The sequence below is a fragment of the Fundulus heteroclitus genome, chromosome 17 (assembly GCF_011125445.2).
Source record: "Fundulus heteroclitus isolate FHET01 chromosome 17, MU-UCD_Fhet_4.1, whole genome shotgun sequence".
In the NCBI taxonomy this organism is placed as follows: Eukaryota; Metazoa; Chordata; class Actinopteri; order Cyprinodontiformes; family Fundulidae; genus Fundulus; species Fundulus heteroclitus.
In genome coordinates this window covers 20,157,463-20,179,925 of record NC_046377.1, presented here as the reverse complement: position 1 = coordinate 20,179,925, position 22,463 = coordinate 20,157,463, and the positions used below count along the sequence as shown (strand labels likewise).

General features: G+C 38.5%; 1 protein-coding gene across 1 annotated transcript in view; it reads left to right on the top strand.

Moving 5' to 3' along the window:
• The first annotated feature begins 1,167 nt into the window (after window positions 1-1,167).
• Window positions 1,168-22,463, top strand: part of lhfpl3 (LHFPL tetraspan subfamily member 3) — a 46,508-nt gene continuing 25,212 nt past the window's right edge. The window contains exon 1 of the mRNA XM_012853406.3: window positions 1,168-2,005. Within this exon, the coding sequence (XP_012708860.1) occupies window positions 1,558-2,005 (448 nt within the window). The 5' untranslated portion in view covers window positions 1,168-1,557. The remainder of the gene's footprint in view (window positions 2,006-22,463) is intronic.

Genomic DNA, 22,463 nt, shown 5'->3' with positions numbered 1-22,463 from the left:
TCGCCATCTTGGAGTGGTCATCCTGCAAACAGCACAAGGATAATAGAGAGGCGCACCCCACAGTCTTCTCAGAATTTCTCATCGACTTGTCGGTAAAATGACACATAATAATGTCAAGTTGTTGCTCTTTTATTTATAGTCATTTACTTAAAAAAAACAATAAAATAAAAAGGTAAACTTAGTCTTGTGGTATTGTTTAATCGCCGACAGAATCAAAGTCTTGAGTCCACTTTAACCTGACTGATATCAGTCACCAAACGTTTTCTAACACACCTTTTTAATGTATAATTTTGTGTTATTAATGTGAAAGGCTGGAAGCTCATTCTGCAGGACACATAATGGCTTCTTGAAAGATAAGAGTATCTTATTATTCTGGTGAAACATTGATTATAATCTATGTTAGGGGAGGGAGTTGCATCAAACAAATGTTACATGTGAAAACAGCACAAAAATTAAGTATTTTTCCAACAGCTAATTTTAGAGTGAGTCCTAGTTCTGTATTAGGATTCTCGTTGTTGCATTTAATTCACTGAACTTCATTTGTTTCCTGCTTTTAATCCTTCTAAAAAGGTGTTGTCTGTTCGTTTTCCGAATAGGTAACACAGACCAACAGTCAAATAGATACTTTATTTATTTAAGAATAAAATTTTAAATAAAATAAAAATTGAACTGATAAAAGTTGCCACCATAACTGCCTAAAATAAAAAAAAGTCTCAAACAATTAATTTAATAAATTTTGCTTGTCCCTCTTATTTCCAAACTTATTTTGAAAGATAATTTAGAAACAAAGCTTAAAGTGTGTAATTCCAAAGAATGAATAAATGTTGTAATTTCTTCGGGCATTCAAAAACTAATTTCAAAAACAAATTAGACAGACCGTTTTAAAATGTTACATAACAAATAGAAATTATTAATGAATATAAATGAATAAAAACAAAGCAATATAACATGTCTATAGACATTGAAACAGATTAACATATGAATACATGTTTCAACCACTTTTTTTCATGCCAATTTTAAAACATAATTAATGCAAATGTAAACATAAATAAATAAATCTAAGAAATTGTGGATGTTTCATTTGTGCAGCTTTATTTCTGTGATGTGTTTCGGTTTAAGATTTCGCGCGCAGCTACGTCAGAACCGGATTAGGGGACGTGGGCTGGCCGTGTAATATCCACGGATCTCCCGCAGCTCTGATTCAGTGGGCTCTCCGCTGCAATGGTCGCTCCATCGGCGCAGAGGACGGACTGATCCTGGCGGCTCTCTCGCTCTCATCCCCGCCAGCTGGAGCCACAAACACCGTCTCAGAGGGGAGATATCTCCCCCCTCTCTGCTGAATATGAGCGCCGACGGAGAATAAAAGGATTTTATTTTTATTTTATTCTATATTTTTGTTGTTGTTGTCGGAACGCACGCTTGGTTTTCTGCAGACTGATGAATAATACAGATCGGGAAGAGGAACCCGTGGATGCGAGGACGCTGTGGCTGCAGGTGTAAACGAAGCGACCGGGGAATAAGAAGTTCTGCAGAACATCGAGCCCAGACCCGGAGGACATGGTGCCCGGGGCCCCCAGCACCACGACCGCCGCCGCCACCACCATGCTCCCCGCTTCGGAGGCTGCCAAAATCTACCAGACCAACTACGTGCGCAACTCGCGCGCCATCGGCGTCCTGTGGGCCATCTTCACCATCCTCTTCGCCATCGTCAACGTGGTGTGCTTCATCCAGCCCTACTGGATCGGGGACGGCGCGGACACCCCGCAGGTGGGCTACTTCGGTCTGTTCCACTACTGCATCGGGAACGGGCTGTCCCGGGACCTGCTGTGTCAGGGCAGCTTCGCGGAGTTCAACAGCATCCCGTCGGGCGCCTTCAAGGCTGCGTCCGTCTTCATCGGCATGTCCATGGTGCTGGTGCTCACCTGCATCGGCTGCTTCGCGCTGTTCTTCTTCTGCAGCACCGGCACCGTGTACAAGATCTGCGGCTGGATGCAGCTGGCTGCAGGTAAGGGACACAGGTGGGAGCTTAACCCGGGTTAAAAAGCATTTATTGTTAAAATGCGTTAAAAAAGCATTTATTGGCAATGCAAAAACACTCTTCAATGCATTTCTTTGCAATATTTTGTTTTGTTTTGATTTGCAAATAACCTCAAAAGTGTCTTCTGCGTCTCCTTTTAGTATTAATTCAGCATAACGATTGTCTTTATAGAGTCACCTTGTTGTAAGACAAAGTGGCAGCATCATGCTGAGGGGGAAGCTTTCTCATTAGAGTCTCAGCACAGGAAAAAAAAATAAATAAATAAAACTCAAGCTCATGCAGATCTGACGCGGAATGTCTTTGATAAGCGTCCTCGCATACAGAAGACATGCTCTGCCTTATTTCTTTTTGTATTTTTTTTCTTTCTTTTTGCTTTTTCTTACCTACTCCTATTGACCCATGGTATAACGAGGACATACTGTGTATATATTTGATGCACCTCGTACTACTTGACTCCTCTTTGCTATGACTTCTGATTACTGAGCCGATGTGACATGTGAATTTCTCCGATGTGAGATCAATAAAGCTTATCTTATCTTAATCAACTTTGAAGGGATTGCCACTGATTTCCCTTGGGTTCTATAGGTCTGCGCTTTGACTAGGCCATTCTAAGATGAATATCCTTCACAGTCGTCGTACTAGGTGAACCTCTGCACACCTTCTTCCACACGTTTGCTATGTCTCTGACATGGCTTGTGAAAAACAATGGCTTCCTGGTTGCCATTCTTCCATAAAGGTCTCAGCTCCACTCACCTGAGCTGTGGATCTGTGCAGCTCCTCCACAGTCATCATGGGTATCTCAGCTGCTTCTCTGGTTAATGCTCTCCTTGCCCAGTCTGTCAGTTTAGGAAGAGGGTTTGTAACCTGTAGCTATGCAGCCATCTCTTAAAAGGCGAGCAAAACTGAGATAGAAATTAGGAATGATTCAAAATGGAGAGGTTTTAAAAACTATATTAATAGACGATAATTCAATTATCGGCGCTGGACGATAATTCAATAACGATATATATCGATCGACAGACGTGTATCTTTGAAATTCAACAACAACCTGCATATGTACAAACACTCTGCCTCAAAAAGCATCTCCACTGAATAAACTTTCAGAATAGCAGGGATTCAAATGTTCCTATGGACAGAATAGGAGGTATGTATATATATATATATATATATATATATATATATATATATATATATATATATATATATATATATATATAAATAAAAGAGTCATAGGTACTTGTTGGTGGCATTAAAATTATTTCTAAGAGCATTAAAAGAGCATTAAAAAGCACTAAATTAGAGTTACTCATTCCTGTATAAACCCTGATCGATGATACAAAAAAGGGTTAATAAACAGTTCAATAGAACAGTTTTCCTTCCTTTTTCCTTCTAGCCTATCATGTAGGTTAATATTACAGTCATTACATCCTCCTAACCAATCACAACGCAGGCCCAGGAACGCTCTGCCCCCCTTCAAAGAGTTCAGAGGGCACGCGTTTTTTTTTTTTTTTTTTTAAACTTGCAGTTTTGCTAAAAAGTTGGTTGAATAAATGGTTGAGTTTGAATTCAGTTTTTGTGTCTTCTGCATCTAAAAATAGATTGTTAAGCAACATCATAAAATATCCAGGGCTGCACTTCAAATATATGTTTTGAATTTGTTGATAATTATTGATATCGATCAATATTTCAAATTTTATTGACATGCTTCTTTTTTTTTTATATCGTCCAGCCCTACTGTGTAGTTTAGCTCATTCGACAACAACAACAACAAATAAATAAATATATTTGTTATTTATTTAACAGACCAACCCTTCATCCAGGATTATTAGGGATGGGAAAAGGGCAGCTAGCATCGCGGCAGACCCCACACATCCTGCGCACCGACTTTTACCCTCTTGTAACCCCATCTTCCTCATTTGTAAAAACATCTATATATGCACATAAAAAAATATTTCCATTTTCTTTTTTATATTTATACTTAAAATATCCTCACTGAGAGCAAAGCAGAACCAAATTCCTGGTTTGTGTGACACACTTAGGAGATTTAAGTGGATTCTTATTCTGGTGGGCTGGTTTTTAATCACTTCTTTGTCCTTCATAATTTTGACAGGTTTTATTTTACCATAAATTTGAAAGAAACTCAGTTGTTTTCTTTCTATAAAAGAAAGCGTATTCTTTCCATTTCAGTAAAACTTAGATTTCTTTTTTGGTAACTTCTTTTAAAAGTAGAACATTGACATTAAAGTCAACGAATATCCCCTGCAGATGTAGTTAATTTTTAAACAAGCTTAAGTAGTAGAGTATTAAGTAGTTTTCAAGGCTCTAGACAAACTTCTATTGGTAAAAGTAAAGGCAGAAATGTCTCCTCAGACTACTGGTTTAGCACAACGATCATGTTTCGGTCGCTAATGTTCTCCAACAAAACCCTCTGAAGCTTTCACAGAACCTGTGCATTTATACTGGATTTAAATTACTCACAGATTACCTCCATCTACTAATTTAGCTTTTCTGATTGGTTACACTTAATTTCTTCAGGGACATCAGATGAAAGGTGATGAATACCAATGCGCTCCCTAATTCAAATTGTTTTTAACTGAAATTAACACATTTTTTTGTCTTTGACTTCTTGATTATACCCTGCTTTCTGTTGCTCTGTCACATACAATCCAAATAAGATACACCGAAGCTAATTTTTAGAGCTTTCTGAATGTCCTAGACCCAACATAAAGGCACAGATAATGTGCTATTTTTTCCTCTTTCTTTCTTTCTTCTACCATTCACCTCCCGCTGGCAGAATACATAAAACTTTAATTTATACAATCTCAAGCTGCTCTGACTGGAGTCAGAAAAACAGAAAACTTTCCCCACCCTCCCCGACTTTAACATAGGCAGACACAATAAACATGACCTGCAAAGTCGACAGCGTTTCACTTCAAAAAAACCCTTTGATGTGTTTAAACTTGTGAAAAGCTGATTGTCACTTGCACTCATAAGCATTTCAATGAGCCCAACGATTCAATTACCATAAAATATAAAACAATAGCACGCAGTCAAAGGAACCCCCATGAGTGAGAATCACAAGTGTTTAAAAGGATGGAAACCCAGGAATAGAAAACAACTTTTAATTTACTCCACAGACGCTTGAAAGTGATTTTCTTTCGCACACGTCTGTCCCCATGGATGCAGGTTTCTGACCCAGAATGCTAAATAATCCCTCAGCGTTAAAACTGAGCACCTCTATAGATGCCTGCAGAAAAATAAAAAAACAGCTTTAGCACCAGATGGGAATTAAATGTCATAGCCAATAACAATCACACCAACAGAGAGAACACGGTTCAGCTCTTGTGTACAGAAACGAGTGCACGGAGTGGAGGAATGACCCGTGGGTCTTTTCGGACCACCAGTAAACAAAAATAACAAACTTATGATGGACTGGTGACCGGTCCCCGACTCCCAGCTGGCAGGATTAGTTGCGACCCTGAAGAAGCAAACTGGGTAACAAAAAAATAGAGGAATGATGAGGAAGAGAGGTTCACTTTCATCTAAAAACACTTTTTTAGATTCCCATTAAGTTTAAGCTTAGCCTCGTTTATCCAAAGTAGACGGTTCCCTAAAAACTCCTACAGGTATTCAATAACCTCCTCAAATGTTTGCGATGGTAGGACGGAAGAAAGCTGCCGTTTTTATGGAGACTATGAAGATTTGTTTTAAGCAAATGTCACAAAATAGTGTCAAAAATGTTAAGTTAAATTATGAGATTGTCTTGCTGGTACTTGCTCAACACGGATGCAACCTACTTGGATTTTAAATTGTACATTTAAATTTCACGAACTTGCTATTAAAGTGAGGCGGTACATTTTTACACAGCATTAAAATTAAGGATCAAGATTCAAGTCAATTTAACGGCATGTTTTCTTGTTTTTTCACACACACCTGCCTAGGGGGAAATTAAGAGAGTCCAATAAAACCGGAGACAAAATGCAGTGAAATAAAGTCAAAACCGTCAAATCTTTCGATTTTAGGAGGAAGCCCCCAAACTCCATGCAGAGAGACTCCCAGGATTTCTTATTAAAACGTTCTAAGACACTATGATCAGTTTTAAAGAATAAAGTCTACAACTAAAAAAGGTTAATATTATTGTTTCATATAAAAGCTTTAATAGCTAGCACCTAAAGACCCCAAGGAATCTGTGATTTTGTAAAAAGATTGTTTCAATTTCTAATAGGACATGTATAAAACCACAAGAATATGCATTCTGTTAGAACGCCTGGAGAACTGGGTCGGCCTCTCTGGTACAGCTCTCCACTGGTTTAAATCCTACTTAAAGGACAGGGAATTTTTTGTATCAGTAGGTAACTTTACATCAGAGATGACAAAAATCCCATTTGGGGTTCCCCAAGGGTCCATCCTGGGTCCCCTCCTCTTCAATATCTACATGCTCCCTCTAGCTCAGATCATAAAAAACAACAACATCAGCTACCATAACTATGCAGACGACACACAGCTCTACATCACCATGTCACCAGGTGACTATGAACCAGTTCAGGCACTGAGTAAATGCCTAGAAGAAATCAATACGTGGATGTGCCAAAATTTTCTCCAATTGAATAAAAACAAAACAGAAGTAATAATATTTGGAACAATAGAGGAGAGATCAAAAGTTAACACACAGCTTCAGTCGCTTCAGCTAAAAACCACTGATCAGGTCTGACATCTGGGAGTAGTGATGGACTCAGACCTGAACCTTCAAAAGCATCTAAAGACAATTACAAGGTCAGCTTTCTATCACCTGAAGAACATTTCTAGGATTAAAGGACTAATGTCTCAGAAGGATCTGGAAAAACTAATCCATGCGTTTATTTTTAGTCAAATTGATTACTGCAACCGTGTTTTCACAGGTCTGCCTAAAAAAGTGGATCAGACAGCTGCAGCTGATCCAGAACGCTGCTGCCCGCGTCCTCACTAATACTAAGAAAGTAGAGCACATCACCCCAGTTCTAAAGTCCTTACACTGGCTCCCTGTATCTCAGAGAATAGACTTTAAAATACTTCTGTTAGTCTATAAATCCTTAAATGGCTTAGCTCCTAAATACATCACAGACTTGTTATCAGTGTATAAACCCTCCAGACCACTCAGGTCTTCTGGCTCCAGCCTGTTCTGCATACCTAGAACCAGAACCAAACATGGAGAAGCAGCTTTTAGTTCCTATGCTCCAATTATCTGGAACAAACTTCAAGAAAACTGTAAAGATGTGGAAAACCTTAGTTCCTTTAAATCAAGATTAAAAACACATTTGTTTAAAATTGCCTTCAACTGTCCTAGTTAACTGAATCACCACTTTTTTGTTCTATTTTCTATCTATATTTTATTCCTACTTGCTTTTATTCTGTTTTATTTTGCTATATTTTAATCATGTAAAGCACTTTGCATTGTCTTTGTACTGAATTGTGCTATATAAATAAATTTGCCTTGCCTTTGCCTTGCATTAAAGTGTAAAATTTCCAGTGGAAATCCTGATTAATATAATTATTATTTATAATATAATTATCATCATTTTCTACCTCGTCTCCGTTAATCTGCGCACCATTTACCCAACGAAGCTCTGTCAGGGTCTGGAGCCAATAAAAGATCTCCAGGCAACTGAGACTGAACACAGAGGCGCTCTGTCCGTCTGGGATGCTGCAAACACTGATGATTAAAATGTTTAATTAGCTTTAGTGTAGGGTGAATATTAGATTGCGTAAATGCAATCACAGTAAAAAAAACTGCAATGGTTCAATACCCAAACAGCCCCCTTTGATAGCTTTTCTTATACACTGCACAAGCTGGAAGGAATACAGTTCATTAGCACCTTACTCAAAAAGAGCGCCGACTTTCACACCTTTCTCTGCTGCTAAAAAGGATTGTTTTTTTTTTCATAACAGGTGTTGCCATCCATGAAGGGCTGAAACAACAGCCTGGGATGGATAGGCAGGAATATCTAACCGGGTGATGGTAAATATGGTGTTGATAAGAGCAGACGAGTCCCGTCTCAATTCTGTCGCCACTTAACTTTAAATCGAAACATAAATGATCTCCTGAATGGTAAAATTTATTTAGGTTTTGCAAGATATTTTTCTATTACTTTAAGAAAAAACGTGCGATTTGGGTCAAACATTTTCTGTATCTTTCCAGAAGCTTTTCGCCGTAGTTTGCTGGAGTTTCGGTCCATTCCTCCGAACACATCTGGCAGTGCCGGCCCAAGGCATAAGCGAACTAAGCACTGGCTTAGAGCCCCAAGGCCACTAGGGGGCCCCCAAGAGCAATAAAAAAAAGTAATTATTTATTGTTTCCATGTATAAATGGTGATATCTATATGATTAACGACAATTTCAACAGAGGGCTGAAGAAAAAAGAACAAAGAGGAAAGAGTAAAAATGTTGAGATAAATTAATCTTGGCTTGCTTGGTAGGCTAATGTTAATAAAATAGATTTATGTAGCCAAGCTGTTAATGGCAAATTAGCTAGTTAAAAACAAGAGAAGTTTACTTTTTAACAGTAACTTAAACCATACTAACATGTTTTTATTTGTGTAGCTTAACCTTAGATTGAATTGCTTCTCGGGGGTTGGCCCTATATAATGACCGAAATAGTGGGTCCCAAAATCAAATTTCGCTTAGGGCCCCATGGAGATTTGGGCCGGCCCTGAAATCTGGTATAACTGGATCAGGTTTGAAGGCCAACTTCCACACACGTCCATTCAGATCTGCCGACAAATATTTTATGGCCAAGCTCCCCAGTCATCTGGCTTTCAAAAAAAAAAAAAAAAAGGATATAATATCGGACAGACAAGACAAAAAGGCCATGTTTATGTAAATATCTGCCTCCAGATGGGAAGTTTCAACTTAGGCACCCTTTACTTATAAAATAGCTGATGCTAACAACAAAACGGAGCGAGCCTAAGTGCAGCAGCAGGAAGAAACCGCTATCGTGAGGCGGCACATTGATACCCAATAACCTGGATAACCGCCTGAGCCCTGAAGGCCATCTGGATCTGAGCACTGCAGACACAGCCCACAGCTTAGAAAAGCTTTTACATGGAGACTTGTTCGTATTTCTGCAGCTGTAAGCCCATAAATGTGCATCAGAATCAGAGGTGATTCTCTCAAAGTGCTGCTGGAGCATCTGCGGCAGGCTGCTCATTTCCTGCTTACTTGACCAGCAGCTCGCCGTGCTGTTAAACAGCCCTCCTCGTGGTTCGGTCTGCCCACTAAGTGGCCCTGTAGAGAGGGGAGATGGCTCTCCGAGGTCCATTTGGGTAGCTGGAGGTTTATTGATCCGAATGTTGCTTTCCAGAATAACAGGAAGGAAGGCTCTAACAGGACACAGCTGCCGCTACTCGGTTCAACGATGCGTCGCCGTTCATCTGTGAGCGAGAGAAAGACGCAGCGTGAGGAACTGAGGCCGTTTGACATCATTTCATGCAGTTACCCAAACGACCCCGCATTATTTTTTATGCTCGACGTGCCGTCTGGTGTTCAGATGAACTCCTCTTCAGAGAAACGTCAAATGGCAATGGAAGTCTCAAGTTATAATCATCGTTTTCAGGGTTTCTGCACGTGGTAGTCCTCCAGAATGCCTATTTTCTTATCTAAATCTGTAATTAGCCATATTATTCCATGAATTAGTTTCTCACCTTCTTACTTTGAATTTTAAAAATCACATTTACACCAAATCAAAGTGTTAGAACAAGCTACAACACCTTACACTTAACCACCCTTTATTTGTTTATTTGCTGCTTTTGCAGAGCCAAACTTCCTTTTAACCTTTTGAGGTGGTCACGTTGACAGAAATCAAGGGAAGTTTAGATGCATTTTATTGCAAAAAGTAATGGGTCACCCCTCCAAATCATTAACTTCATGGCTTCCAGTAAGCTACAGCCACAGGTGCATAAATAAACCCATACATCTAGCCCTGCAGACTGCTTCTTCTAACATTTGTATGCTCCCAGGAGGTCAGTGAGCTCCAGGGTGGTTCCATGACAGGATGAATACTTCAGAATCAGTTCATTTGTGAAATATTCTTTCTACTGGTGAACCTTTACTGGCATTATGACCAAGCAGACGCCATTGGGAATGAGAGCAACTAAGCCAACAAGTTGTAGGTTACATAAAATGACAGAAGTGACAGAAAGACAGTAACTTTCTGCAGAGTTGGCAGCTCTAGACCTCCAAACTTCATGCTGGTTTCAGATCATCTTATAAACAGCACCTAGAAAGCTTCATGGATTGTTTTTGTTTGTTTTATTTTTTTTCCCCCATGGCCCAGAAGCTATTTACAAGCCATCACCAAGTGCAAGTGATGTAAAGCAGCACCTGGCTTAAAAGAGGGAAAACATGCAATTAAGTGCAAAAATTAATATTAAAAATTGACTCCTAAAGGCCAACTTGTACATGTAAAATATATATAAATATATATATGTATAAAATATAAATATATAAAATAAAGAAGAAAAAGATCCCAATCATTTCATCTGATTATGGATTTGGCTGATTTCTACGGTAGCAGAACAAAATGGCGGCCAGCTGTGCTGCGATTCAACTTTTTCAACCTCATGGGCCAAACGTGTCAACATCTTAACCTAGGTTCTGCAATTCAAACAGCGTTTTAATCCTGTAATATTAGTATTAAAACTGAGTTACTATGACTTATTAAGCATTTTACGCTAAAGCCATTTTGCTCCAGTACCTTTACAGAAATAAAATTACCTCGGAGGTGCGCGACTAACTTTAAGATGTTGTATTATCGTTAGGCATGTTGCTGTAGACATGTTCAGTCAGGTGACTGAAATTCTCTGCCTGTGTGTCTGACTTTATAGATAGGAGCCAAATAAAACGTCATCCTTCTGTATACTTCATTTAAGTTTTGTCAATAATTGGTGGATTTAAAAAGCACATTAGTGTGGACTGAGTGCACCTGCAGTGCAGTTGAGACCCAAATTGAAGCTGAGTGCTAATGACATCGGCCCAATCGTTATCCTCTCACACATAAAATGAGCTACAGGAAGAGCCTGAGAGGCTTTACAGTTATGCAACGAGCCCCCCCATGCACAATCCACAGATGCGGACACACACAAACAACGAAGAGGGGCATTACTGAGTCAGGTGTTCACCTCAGCGTGCTTAGAGGAAACTCCCTCCTCTGCTAAGACGCTTGCTCCAGCCTGGCCACCGTCTGGCAGGCTAATATCTGTGTTTAAGCTCAGCGAGGTCCCAGCAGAAGGACTGAAAAACAACGAGGGACCGGGTCAAAGCAGAAGACCAGCCAAGTCAGCTGTAAATCACAGCGTCAGAGGGTATAAACTGTGGACTCAATCTGAGCTCATGGATTAAGAAAGTGGATCAGCCACTTCTGCTGACAAGGATCTTAAAGAGACAGTAACATATGACTCTTCTGTTTACTAAATGTACTCACAAGTATAGCTTTAGGATCTGGACAAACCTACTACTTTTTAGTATATCCTAATAAAATCAGTCCCATAGTCATGAAAAACTAATCACACCCTTACAAATTTCCTCTGTTTTTGCTCTTTTTTATTTTTAACATCAGACAAATAATAAGGAGTCTATGAAAAGGCAATCTAAGGCTGTAATTTAAATGTAGACAACATAAAGTAGGATAAAGTATATCAAAAAGCTAATTATTAGTCACTGACGTCAATCAGTCTGGAAAGGATTACAAAGCAATTTTAGGCAAACCATAGTGAGAGCCAAAAAACAACATGGAAATATGCTAAACTTTTGGTCGGACTAAAATGCCAAAAACCATTGGTGACCAAAGACAACGCAAAGCCCCATCTCTCATTGGCCAAAAAGCATCTTGAAAATCCATTTTGGGAAAATGTACTGTGTGATCACCACAAAAAGTTGAAAAAAAACCAAACATTTAGATGCGTATTCCACTACTTCTGGTGTAAATCTAACAGAAAGATGACATCCTACCAGCAGTCAAAAATGGTGGTGGTGCTTTCACATTCTAGTGCTGCTTTAAGACCTGAGTGAAAAGCCATCACTGATGGAAACAGGAACCCAAAAATTCAGAATCATGATGTCTGTCAATCAGTTTGCTCAGTCACACTGGGGTTACGCAGCGGGACAATAGCTATGTTTATGTAGACATAAGTAATTGGAATAAAGGCCCAATCGAAATAAAGATCATGTAAACACGCCTATCAGAATATTCTGATTGAATGAAGCTCAATCAGATTGAAGTTGTATTCCAAATGTAGACGAGTGGTTAATGCCGATCGTTAATCTGAACAGCGTCTATCTACGCACTCTTTCTGATCCTCGATCGGCCGTACGGATCAGGGCAAACTGCTCTGACTGCCGCCTGTCTCTCATCCTGCAACACAAGAAGACCAACAGCACGGGTTGCTAAGCCCGTAGCTTTATTACTACACTCTTTTAATGAGTGTAGTTACGCCTCAACCGTTCTTAGAACCTGGTGCTGGTTCCATTCTCGGCGCTTCTGTTTGCATAAGATTGTTCTGTAAAGTTTAAAAACAAAATATTTCTAATTTTCTTTTGGCACAGACGGAACAGTGCAGTATAGAAATGTATAACACTCTGAGACGGAAGTACCGCTTCTTCTTCTGTGGTTTTAGGGAAATTTTCCAGTTGATCCAGCTGCAGTCATGGACACTCCACGGGGGTCCTCTTGTGCCACTAAATCTGTGATGCCAACAGCAGCTTGGCCAACTACTATAATAATAATAATAATAATAATCAGCGTTTTGCTCTCATTCATAAAACACTGAAATCAGGGACATTTCCGGGACAGGTCATCCAGAATAGGAACTGGGGACATCTGGTCAAAGCTACGGTTGAACAATGCTGTTAAAACAGCGACATTGACAATAACACTGTTTTAAGCGGTATTCTGTGCATATAAACAGTGAAGAAACATTTTGTCTTATGATCACTGAAAAGCAGTACATGTACAGCTGACTAAATGCATGAAGTTTTACTCAATGTTGCTGCGAGTATGGTTCTGTTGCACCGACTTTCCAACTCACAATTTCGACTTTAGGAGTTGTGACATTTTAAATTTTGTACTCTGAGGTTGGAAACACCTAACATCACCCTTATAATGACAGCTTGCACACAGCAGCTCCTTTTAATGCTAGTTTGTACAGCATTTTCAGCTTGTTTACACCAGCTAGCTTTAATGTTAGCTTGCACGCAACGAGAAATAAGTTGATTAAACATTTCTAAATACAACTATATTAAATACGTCGTTATAAAAACAAACCATCCCAAAACCAGAAAACATTCAGACAATATAAAAAAAATAGCTGCTTTAAGTTAACTTTTTACTTTATTTTTGAAAGTATAATCAGGATTTTGTTTTCCAAATTGATGCAATTAAAGCGCAAACACATCCGAACAAGAAGTGACGGCCGTGATTTAGTGCCGAAACTGAGGAAAATATTTTAAAAGGGGGGGTGTCAACAGATAATTATAATAATAAGCGACTATTTAGAGTCACTCGCTGCAGCACATTGATGAGAAAACCCGTCGCCCTGAGGGTATGAGGAGTTTGTCTTTAAAAGTTAGCCGATGGAGCGACAGACAGATGAGGCGAAGTCAGAGTGGTGTGTCTGATTGGGGAACCATCAGGTATTTAAAGCTTTAACTGTGACTGACAGCTTTGATTGCAGAGTAGTTAAGATGTGGAGTGAACGGAGAGATGGAGATTATGTGAGACGGGGAGTGATACCAGAGACTGTCAGAGCAGATGAAAATGACATCTAAAGACTTCTTCTCTCCAAACAGCTGTAATGTGGGACTGTTCTGATCCCTCATAGAACGGATCCGTCTGTGTTCAGGTTTAACTGCAAAGTAGTGAAGTGCAGGGATGTGGCTGGCTTATTTAATTGGCAGACTATAAACAGAATAAAATAGCTTGAGGCTGCTGATAAAAGCATGCAAACACTTTTGTTTGAACTGTGGGAATAGGTGTACCTTCAGTTGGTTTACTCTCTTCTGCACATTTTGACAGCATTTATGTTCTACTTTTGCATAACATTACAGAAACTGTTGATGCAAGTGGCATGAAATTCAACTGCGTTGTGTATTTTTGGTTACATATTTTACCTTTATATGCATTTTGATTTAAATAGCGCAATCTGTCCCTTTTAATGCTGTTCCTGATCCCTGTTCAAAGTGCCTATTTAGAATACAAATATAATTTCTGTTTTTCTTTCTGTATTTTAATACATCCCCTAGTGTCTAGGCTCCTTCTAAATCTCACCTTTTATTGTTTTCTACTAGGTGATGATATTTTTTTTAATGTGGCGTAAATATACAAGTTTACAAATGGGATGTTAAAAAATAGACCTTAATGGCTAACATTACCAATCAGGGATTTAAAAATTGCACAAGTGTATGAATACTTTACTGATAATTAAGCCTACTATTAATGCATCTGTAAAATATGTCCTAAACATAATATTTGTACAATAATCTTTAAAATTGCATTTTTTTTTTTTGTGGTTTCAGGGGGCTAGGTGGAACAAAACTGAATTCAGCACAAACGATAAAGACTTCATCAGAATCAGTTTTGCTGCTATTTTTGACATTTGGATACTAGGTCACCAAAAATTTAAATTTAAAGGATAGGAAAGAAAGGAAATTTGATTAGGATAACTAAAGCTCACATTCAAATTTTTCTGAAAATTCATAAGAAGTTAATAATAGCTTGTTAAAAAATTAAATATATTTTGATACATAATTCTTTGAAAATTTTAAAAGTTATTTCTGTGTATCCAAGTTCAGTGTAGCAATTTATTTATTTACAATACCAAAAAACTTACATTTAACATGGTAATAATAGCCCACACACCCAAAATATCTCTGTATCTTTGTATGTATGGGATGGTTGAAACAATACAAAATAAATATTTATTGAGTGTTTTTCCAGATACTTACCAAACCTGGCATTCAATTAGACAATATTTTCAGATGAAAATCAGAAAATAGTGATTTGTTTTTAAGTCCGTTATAAAACATGTTACATAATACATAGTATTTAAAGCATTTTGTTTTGTCCAAGAGACCCAGGTGGGGCACAAAAGTAAAGCCCCCCCAAAGATTAAAAATCTCAACAACAAATAAAATATCTATAAATTGTTTGTGTGATCTGTAGGCACTTAATTTTTAGTAAAACAATAGGTATTACAATTCTAAAAAGCCTATAGGTATTACAATTCTAAAAACCCTGCATATTTCCCCCTTCAAAACAATCTGGTACTACAAAACTTTGGCAAATAATGGCCAGTTGAAGAACAGATTATTTAATGTTCATTTACTCATATCAAATGGACATTAGATATTTTTTATTATTGAAATTAACTTCACTTCAACATGATTTAAATGCATAATGTCCAACTAGCCAACATCCAGCTAATAAGTTGCGATCGGTTAGAGACAGACATCTAAGAGTTGATGCACTTTTTAACAACAGCTTTGTTCTGCAGGCAAAATGTCTTTTTATTTATCCTCAGCATAGACGAGAAGCAACGCATTACCATCGGCTGATGTCGACGTTAACGGCAATATATCACGCATCCTTTGTAGCAACGTTTTCAAATGTGTTAATGGTAATTCATTTTAATTATCTTAACTCTGTGGTGTCCAAACTTTTTTTTTTCCACATGGGTCAAACTTGTCAAGTCAAAAGTATTTGCATGCCAAAGAAGGAATATTTTGTTAAAACAAAAATTACAAAAACACACGGTTAGGTTTTCTTACCTGCTTAACTGAAAAAATAAGCATGTAAAGTTTTAATCAACCAAGTAGCCGGATTTTTTTGTTGGAAAGGGTCGAGTAAGTCACTGTAGATCCAAGGGTTCTGCACATTTGCATTATTAAAAGAAAGGCATCCAGTTTTGCTAATTATATGGGCTTGATTGAAAAAAACAACAACTATTATTTGCAGAAAGATCAGGATTTGGGTCGCTCTTTCATTGATACACTTGCTTTATGTGGCCAAGTTTAGTTAATGACTTAAAAGCAGATTTGGGTGCACTAAAGTCTGCTTCTAAGTAAAAGTCATTGAATCGACTTGATCCTATTTACTATTAAAGAGAATGCAGAAAAGAGTGGTCATTTTAATAAGAAGACTCCGGGTTGTTCCCAATTTCTTCCATCGTAAGAAGAATTGAATATGTTGGTAATAATTCTGCCTTGATTAAAAATAAAAGGTTATTCTTAAATTTCAGTAAGGACAGTTTTGGTCACCGGGCCGCACTTTGAACACATTTGTCTTAAATGGTTAATTTGGGACATGTAAATCAAACAATGATTTACTAAATCAAGTTGAGTGTACATTTTGAACTTATCACTTTCAAATATGACGACGAAATCTTCTAAGGTTCTTTTTTTTTGGACTGAAACTGCGTTTTCAAAGGGAACAGATGGACTGATGGACACCGCAGGGCGAAAGCTGGGTACCGGCTTTGCCTGCTGTCCTTGAACAACAATTAGCTGGACGTTGTCAGGAGGAGGACAGGTTGGAAATCAAATCCCTAAATCTACCATAAGATTATAGAAGGTGTCTTCATAATGCAATAGTGCAGGGGGAAAAAAATCCTTGAACTTACTGATCCAACTTACTGAAATGAAATAATCACCCACCCTAGAAAAAATCTTTACTTGTTAGATTTTGTTTAGAGAAATATGACAAGTTGCCTGAGAATTTCAGTTTCGAACATTTGCCACATTTCCTTGCATGAACGCTGAGTTTAGTTGGGTAAAAATCCAGGATTCTCTTTTTTTTTTTCAAGAAGCATGGTTGACACAGCCTCTTCAGATAATTGGCCTTCAAAATGTCAGGGACATCTCTGACATAAACTGACACAAAAGTAATGAATTGTGGAAATTGTCCTGCTGCTCAGGACACCTACTCAGTAATGAATTGAAGTGGTCAACGCTGTTTATGGAAATCACATTACCACTAAAATGCTTCTGATTTCTCATGCAGCCATTGGATTCGAAAAGAGAATTATTGTTGGAACCCGGGTTGTTTTTGCATATTTTCTTATCAAAAAACAACAATTGGCCGAGAAAAAAATAAATAAAAAAAAGCTTCAAATATTTCTCTCGGCAACAAAACACTTTACAGGGTGTCATTGTTTCTTTAATGAAGCAAAGCTAGAATACAAAGACCAGGCTTAATGTTTCTATGAGTATTGTTGGTGTGGGGCATTTAAATAACATACTACAAAGACGGATATCAGCAATCATTGTAGAGAAGCAATTGCTGCTGCCCATCAATCTGAATAGCGTAATAAGAGCTCTATTTATTCAGAGTTTGAGCATACATGTTTGAATGCACGTTTGAATGCAAAGACACCAGTAATCATTTAAATAAGCCATTCTTGCTGCCTGTCAACCTGGATAGGTTTATTTGACGTTTTCTGACTTATCTGGAGCCACTTATTCTATTACGTGAAGGTTTACTCCACTAAAAGATGGTCCCCTGTAACCAAGCAGTGGACGTCCCAGGCAAATTCACTTTGTGTCCGACAAGGCGATGCCGGTTCCGGCCAGGTGAACAATTTAGTCCAGCCCGGTGGCTAAATGCATTGTCATTATTCAAAATGACAATGTCTGGCAATGTGGCAATAAGAATTGTTGTCTTAATGCCAAAAAGAGCTCATCAGATTTGACTTTCACAAGTGGAGCAGTACTGCTTTTGCAATAGTGCTCCGCTTGATTCATGAATGTGAATAGTTTTATTATGATTCACGCGGGGAATATCTTAAATTATATGGACACTACAATGGGAAAGTAGGAGAGGAATGGAAGAACAAGAAAAAAAAGAAAAGGTGAAAGAAAGAGGAGATAAAAGGAAGAAAATGATAAAGCAATTATTGAAAAAAAACATGTACCCCGTTTAATTGAAAATCTGCAGTTCCTATATTGTCCACGAGGGGCGCTGTGTTTTAATCAGCAGATGGTAGCACTGAGCTTCAGATGTGGAAAATTGATTTTAAATCATTTCTTATTTTTTATCTGTTTGATGTATTTTGTCATGCAGGACAGTGTTTTTAAGTTAAAAAATGTGAATAAATGTTTTTCAACGTTGTACAATCACTGTGATCAGTTCTTATGCATAATGCACAAGTAAATATTTAAGTGAGTAAAAGTATTGTTGAAATTGCACATACTTTTCTTTAAAACGCTGAGGTTATTCATAATATATTGTGTAAAAGTGAAATTCATTTAATATAAAAATCAACAACAAGTCCACTTTTATTAGTTCTAATTAATCTTGCAATGAGTTTACTCGTGTGGCCCTCTTAAGATCAGATTAAGCTGAATGCGGCCCCTAAACCAAAATGAGTTTGACACCCCTGCTCTGCAGGCTTCAATTAGATTATTAAATTTTTATGTTTAGGACAGCACAATTAGGGAAACACTGAACAAGTGTGACTTGATTTGTCTGGAGAAACTCCGTTCTTTTTTAAAAGGTCACTAAATTAACCAAAACGTTTCTGGAACGATGTCTTTTGGACAGAAATGAGCAAAGGACAGTAAGAAGCAAAGCATATGAGCACAAACCCCTTTAAAAGCAACTTTCAAGTACGGTGGTAGAGGTGAGATGATATGGGTATATTGGATTGCAGGTATAGTGCAACCATTAACTCTCCTCTGTATAACCCAGAGTCAAAAGTGAGGCCAAAACTGGGTCAAGAAGACAATCTGCAACAGAATGTCTGAAAAGAAAGGAAAAGATGGCCTGACTGAAATCCTGTAAAAGTGAAAGACATAAAATTACCCAGAGAGAAACCACTCTCCAGTCTTTATTTTAGACTAAAGGTAAAATTAGAAGGTGTAATGTTTTTTTTTTGTCTTGGCTTTTTTCTTCAGGTCCGGTGATGTTCATTTAAGGCTGTATTTATCTTATCTTCAGACGCAGTAAGGACAAAAAAATATTTTAAACTATATCTAAACCCTTAAAGATTGAGAGCCGTTCTGCACGACTTAAGCTAGGCGTATTCCCCGAGATCCTCAGCGATTTCTGAGTCATGCTGAAAGTTTGAGAAAGAAGCTGTGAAGTTTTTAGTGGTCTGTTGGCATTTTCCAAGCGCTGCTTTTGCCCTTTTAAAAAGTGAGGGATGATGATGATGATGATGGCGCAGTGACCAACGGGCAGACAGGTGAAGCCAGCGGCGGAGCTGATGGGGCGATAACGAGGTCTTTTTCCCGGGACTTTCTGTGGGATGTGGATGTGTTGAAGTTATAACACTCCTAATCAGATCCTTGTTATGGAGCAGCAGGAGAGCTAACAGCGGGGGATTTAGAGGGGAAATAAGGGAGCTGGGTGGGATCAGTAAAGTAATGACATCCCTACGTGTGTGTGTGTCTGTGTTTGAAAACGGCACACAAACATGTGCATTCGACCATCCATGTGGAAGTAGGAGACATCAGTGTTGCTTAAGCGGTTTGTCTCAATCTGTGGTTGTATTATGCTATTGTGTGATGTATCCCCGAGGGAGAAGGCATAGGTAGTTTTCCTGCTGCGGGCGGATAAGTGACAAATCCCCCAGGTGGAGGATGGTGATCATTTGGAGGTGCATGAAATCGTCCCAAAAGAAAAAAATTATGTGTATGGACTCTTTTTTTCTTTATTTTTGTCATATGGAAAGCTATGAAATACCACAACCCTCTGAAATGATTGAGTTTATCCTTTCAGCACATTTTTCACTTTTATGGCCATTGCAGTGTTGCAAAGCAATGTTAAACTAATGTGTTGTTCACAAATAAAATACGCCTTCATACCTAAGGGCAATTTAGAGAGATCAGTCAACCTGCCGTGTCCTTGAAGCTGGAGTACCCAGAAAGAACCCCAAACGAGGATGGGGAGAACATGCAGACTCAATGCATAAAGACCCCAGACCAGATCTGAGCTTCTTGCTAGAAGGCAATAGTGCAATCAACGATACAGCACAAATAAAAATAAATAAATAAATCAATTAGAAAGGAAAAACGCTCGGCTCTGTTTCTACTTTAACCTGAGAGGGTAACATTTGGGAGAGGGGGGGAAAAAAAGGATTCAATGCACCAGAACCGCCTTTGATCCTTCAGCTTTCATCACCAGAATCATTGGGGGGAGAAGTGAAATGGAAAGGCTGTCTTTAGCTTCTGTGCGTCACAACTCTAAGAGTCCTCTCTGGCAACACTGGTAGTGGTCGGTTCTGGCTTTCTTTAAGGGATATTCAAGTCAGTTTTATTTGTATAGCGCCAATTCACAACACACGTCATCTCAAGGCACTTTACAAAGTCAAATTCAATCAAATTACTCGAGTCAGATTGGTAAAAAAAAAAGTTTCCTCTCTAAGGAAACCCAGCAGACTGAATCAAGTCTCTCCAAGCAGCATTCACTCCTCCTGAAAGAGCGTAGAGCCACAGTGGACAGTCGTCTGCATTGTTGATGGCTTTGCAGCAATCCCTCATACTGAGCATGCATGAAGTGACAGTGGAGAGGAAAACTCCCCTTTAACAGGGAGGAGAACCTCCAGCAGAACCAGAACCAGGCTCAGTGTGAACGCTCATCTGCCTCCACCCACTGGGGCTTAGAGAAGACAGAGCAGAGACACAGAAAGCACAGAAGCTCACATTGACCCAGGAGTACTTTCTATGTTAGATGGTAATAGTGGATGATCTGCCTCCTCTGATGATGTCACAGCTAACAGAACGCCAGACCAGGTGTACCTTCTATGAAGAGAAAAATTACAGAACAACAAGTCAAAAGCTGAAATAACAACTAACAATGCAGATTGGAGAGCAGTAGGAGAACTCAGCAGAGTGAGAGAAACAGACCCTGATGTCCTCCAGCAGCCTAAGCCTATAGCAGCATAACTACAGAGATAGCTCAGGGTAACATGAGCCACTCTTAATTATAAGCTTTGTCATAAAGGACATTTTTAAGCCTAGTCTTAAAAGTAGACAGGGTGTCTGCCTCACAGACCATATCTTGATAGTCCTTCAGTTAAGAGTTGAAAAAATAAAAAATAAATTAAATAAAGGTAAAAAGGTGACACTGGATGTACATTGGGGGTGTGGAAGAAAAACAAAGATTTAGCGGCAATAAAACATCAGACAATGTAGCAAAATGTATTATTTAAACCAAAACATCCAATGCAGCTGATTCTGAGATGGTGATCAGGCCTGGCTTTGACAGAAGGAGCAAAGGTTCTGGATTGGTTCACTGGTTCTGCTCCTCTGGCCTGACAGGGACCCAGAACCCCTCCAGAAGGGTTCCTAGGGAAGGAGTCGTCACAAGGTGCTGATAAACCAATCAGATGTGTATTACGAATACTGTAATAAGCATTACATTACTGAAATGGATTCTTTGGTTTTCGCTTTTCTACAGTTTGTACTCTTAAATGTTTCATGTCAAATAGGTCTCATCAATAGACTACAATAGCCTATTGATGACGCAAAGTGTTTTTAAAAGAGGATTTTATATTTTAAAAGAGAAAAAATATCCCAACCATCTTGGTCCTTTCTGAAAACGACGTTTTAAGCTTTATGGAGACTTCTTTTAGCATCTTACAGTCTGCTTTTAGGGTCAATTTGCTATGATGGCTAAACTCAGGTATGTTGGGATTTTTCATGATCTTCCACTTGTAAACTATTTTTCAGCACAGTGAAGCTCTTCAAATCCCTTACCAGACTCATAAACTGCTACAATCTTCTTCCTGAGGGCCCCGCACTGCAAAAACGAACTAAAAATAAGTAAAATGTTCTTAAAGTTAGTGTTTTTGTCCTTGATTTGAGCAGGTAAATAAGATTATCTGCCAATGTATGAGTATGAGTATTTTGACCCCTAAAATAAGATAATCAGACATTCTGCACTTGAAATAAGATGGAAATGAGTTGTTCCTATTTTAAGTCCAAAAATCTTATTCCATTGGCAGATAATCTTATTTATCTGTTTAAATCAAGGACAAATACACTGATTTTAAGAACATTTTACTTATTTTTAGTTCTGTTTTTGCAGTGCAGGAAGCTCCTTTGGTCTTAGCTTGGTGTTCAGTCCTACTTTAAGAGTCAGGAGCACACCAAACTGTTTGAGGTTCAAAGAGGGTGGACTTCCTACAAAATGCTGAGAACCAACATGCTCATCATATGCACCTGATGTGACACGCCTTTGTTTGATCGTTTGATCCTCGGCAGCTTTTGTACGTGTTAGATCACATCTCTAGTGTTTTGTGCTGTACACAATCAGTGTTTTCTGTCTGAAAATCACCTTCGTCTGTATAAAAAACACTTCCCCTCAGCCTTTATAGTCATTAGCATTTACTGTACTATCCGTCATCCTGGCAGTCAACCTGATTGACCAATCAATGAAAAGGCCTGATTCCTCCTAAGT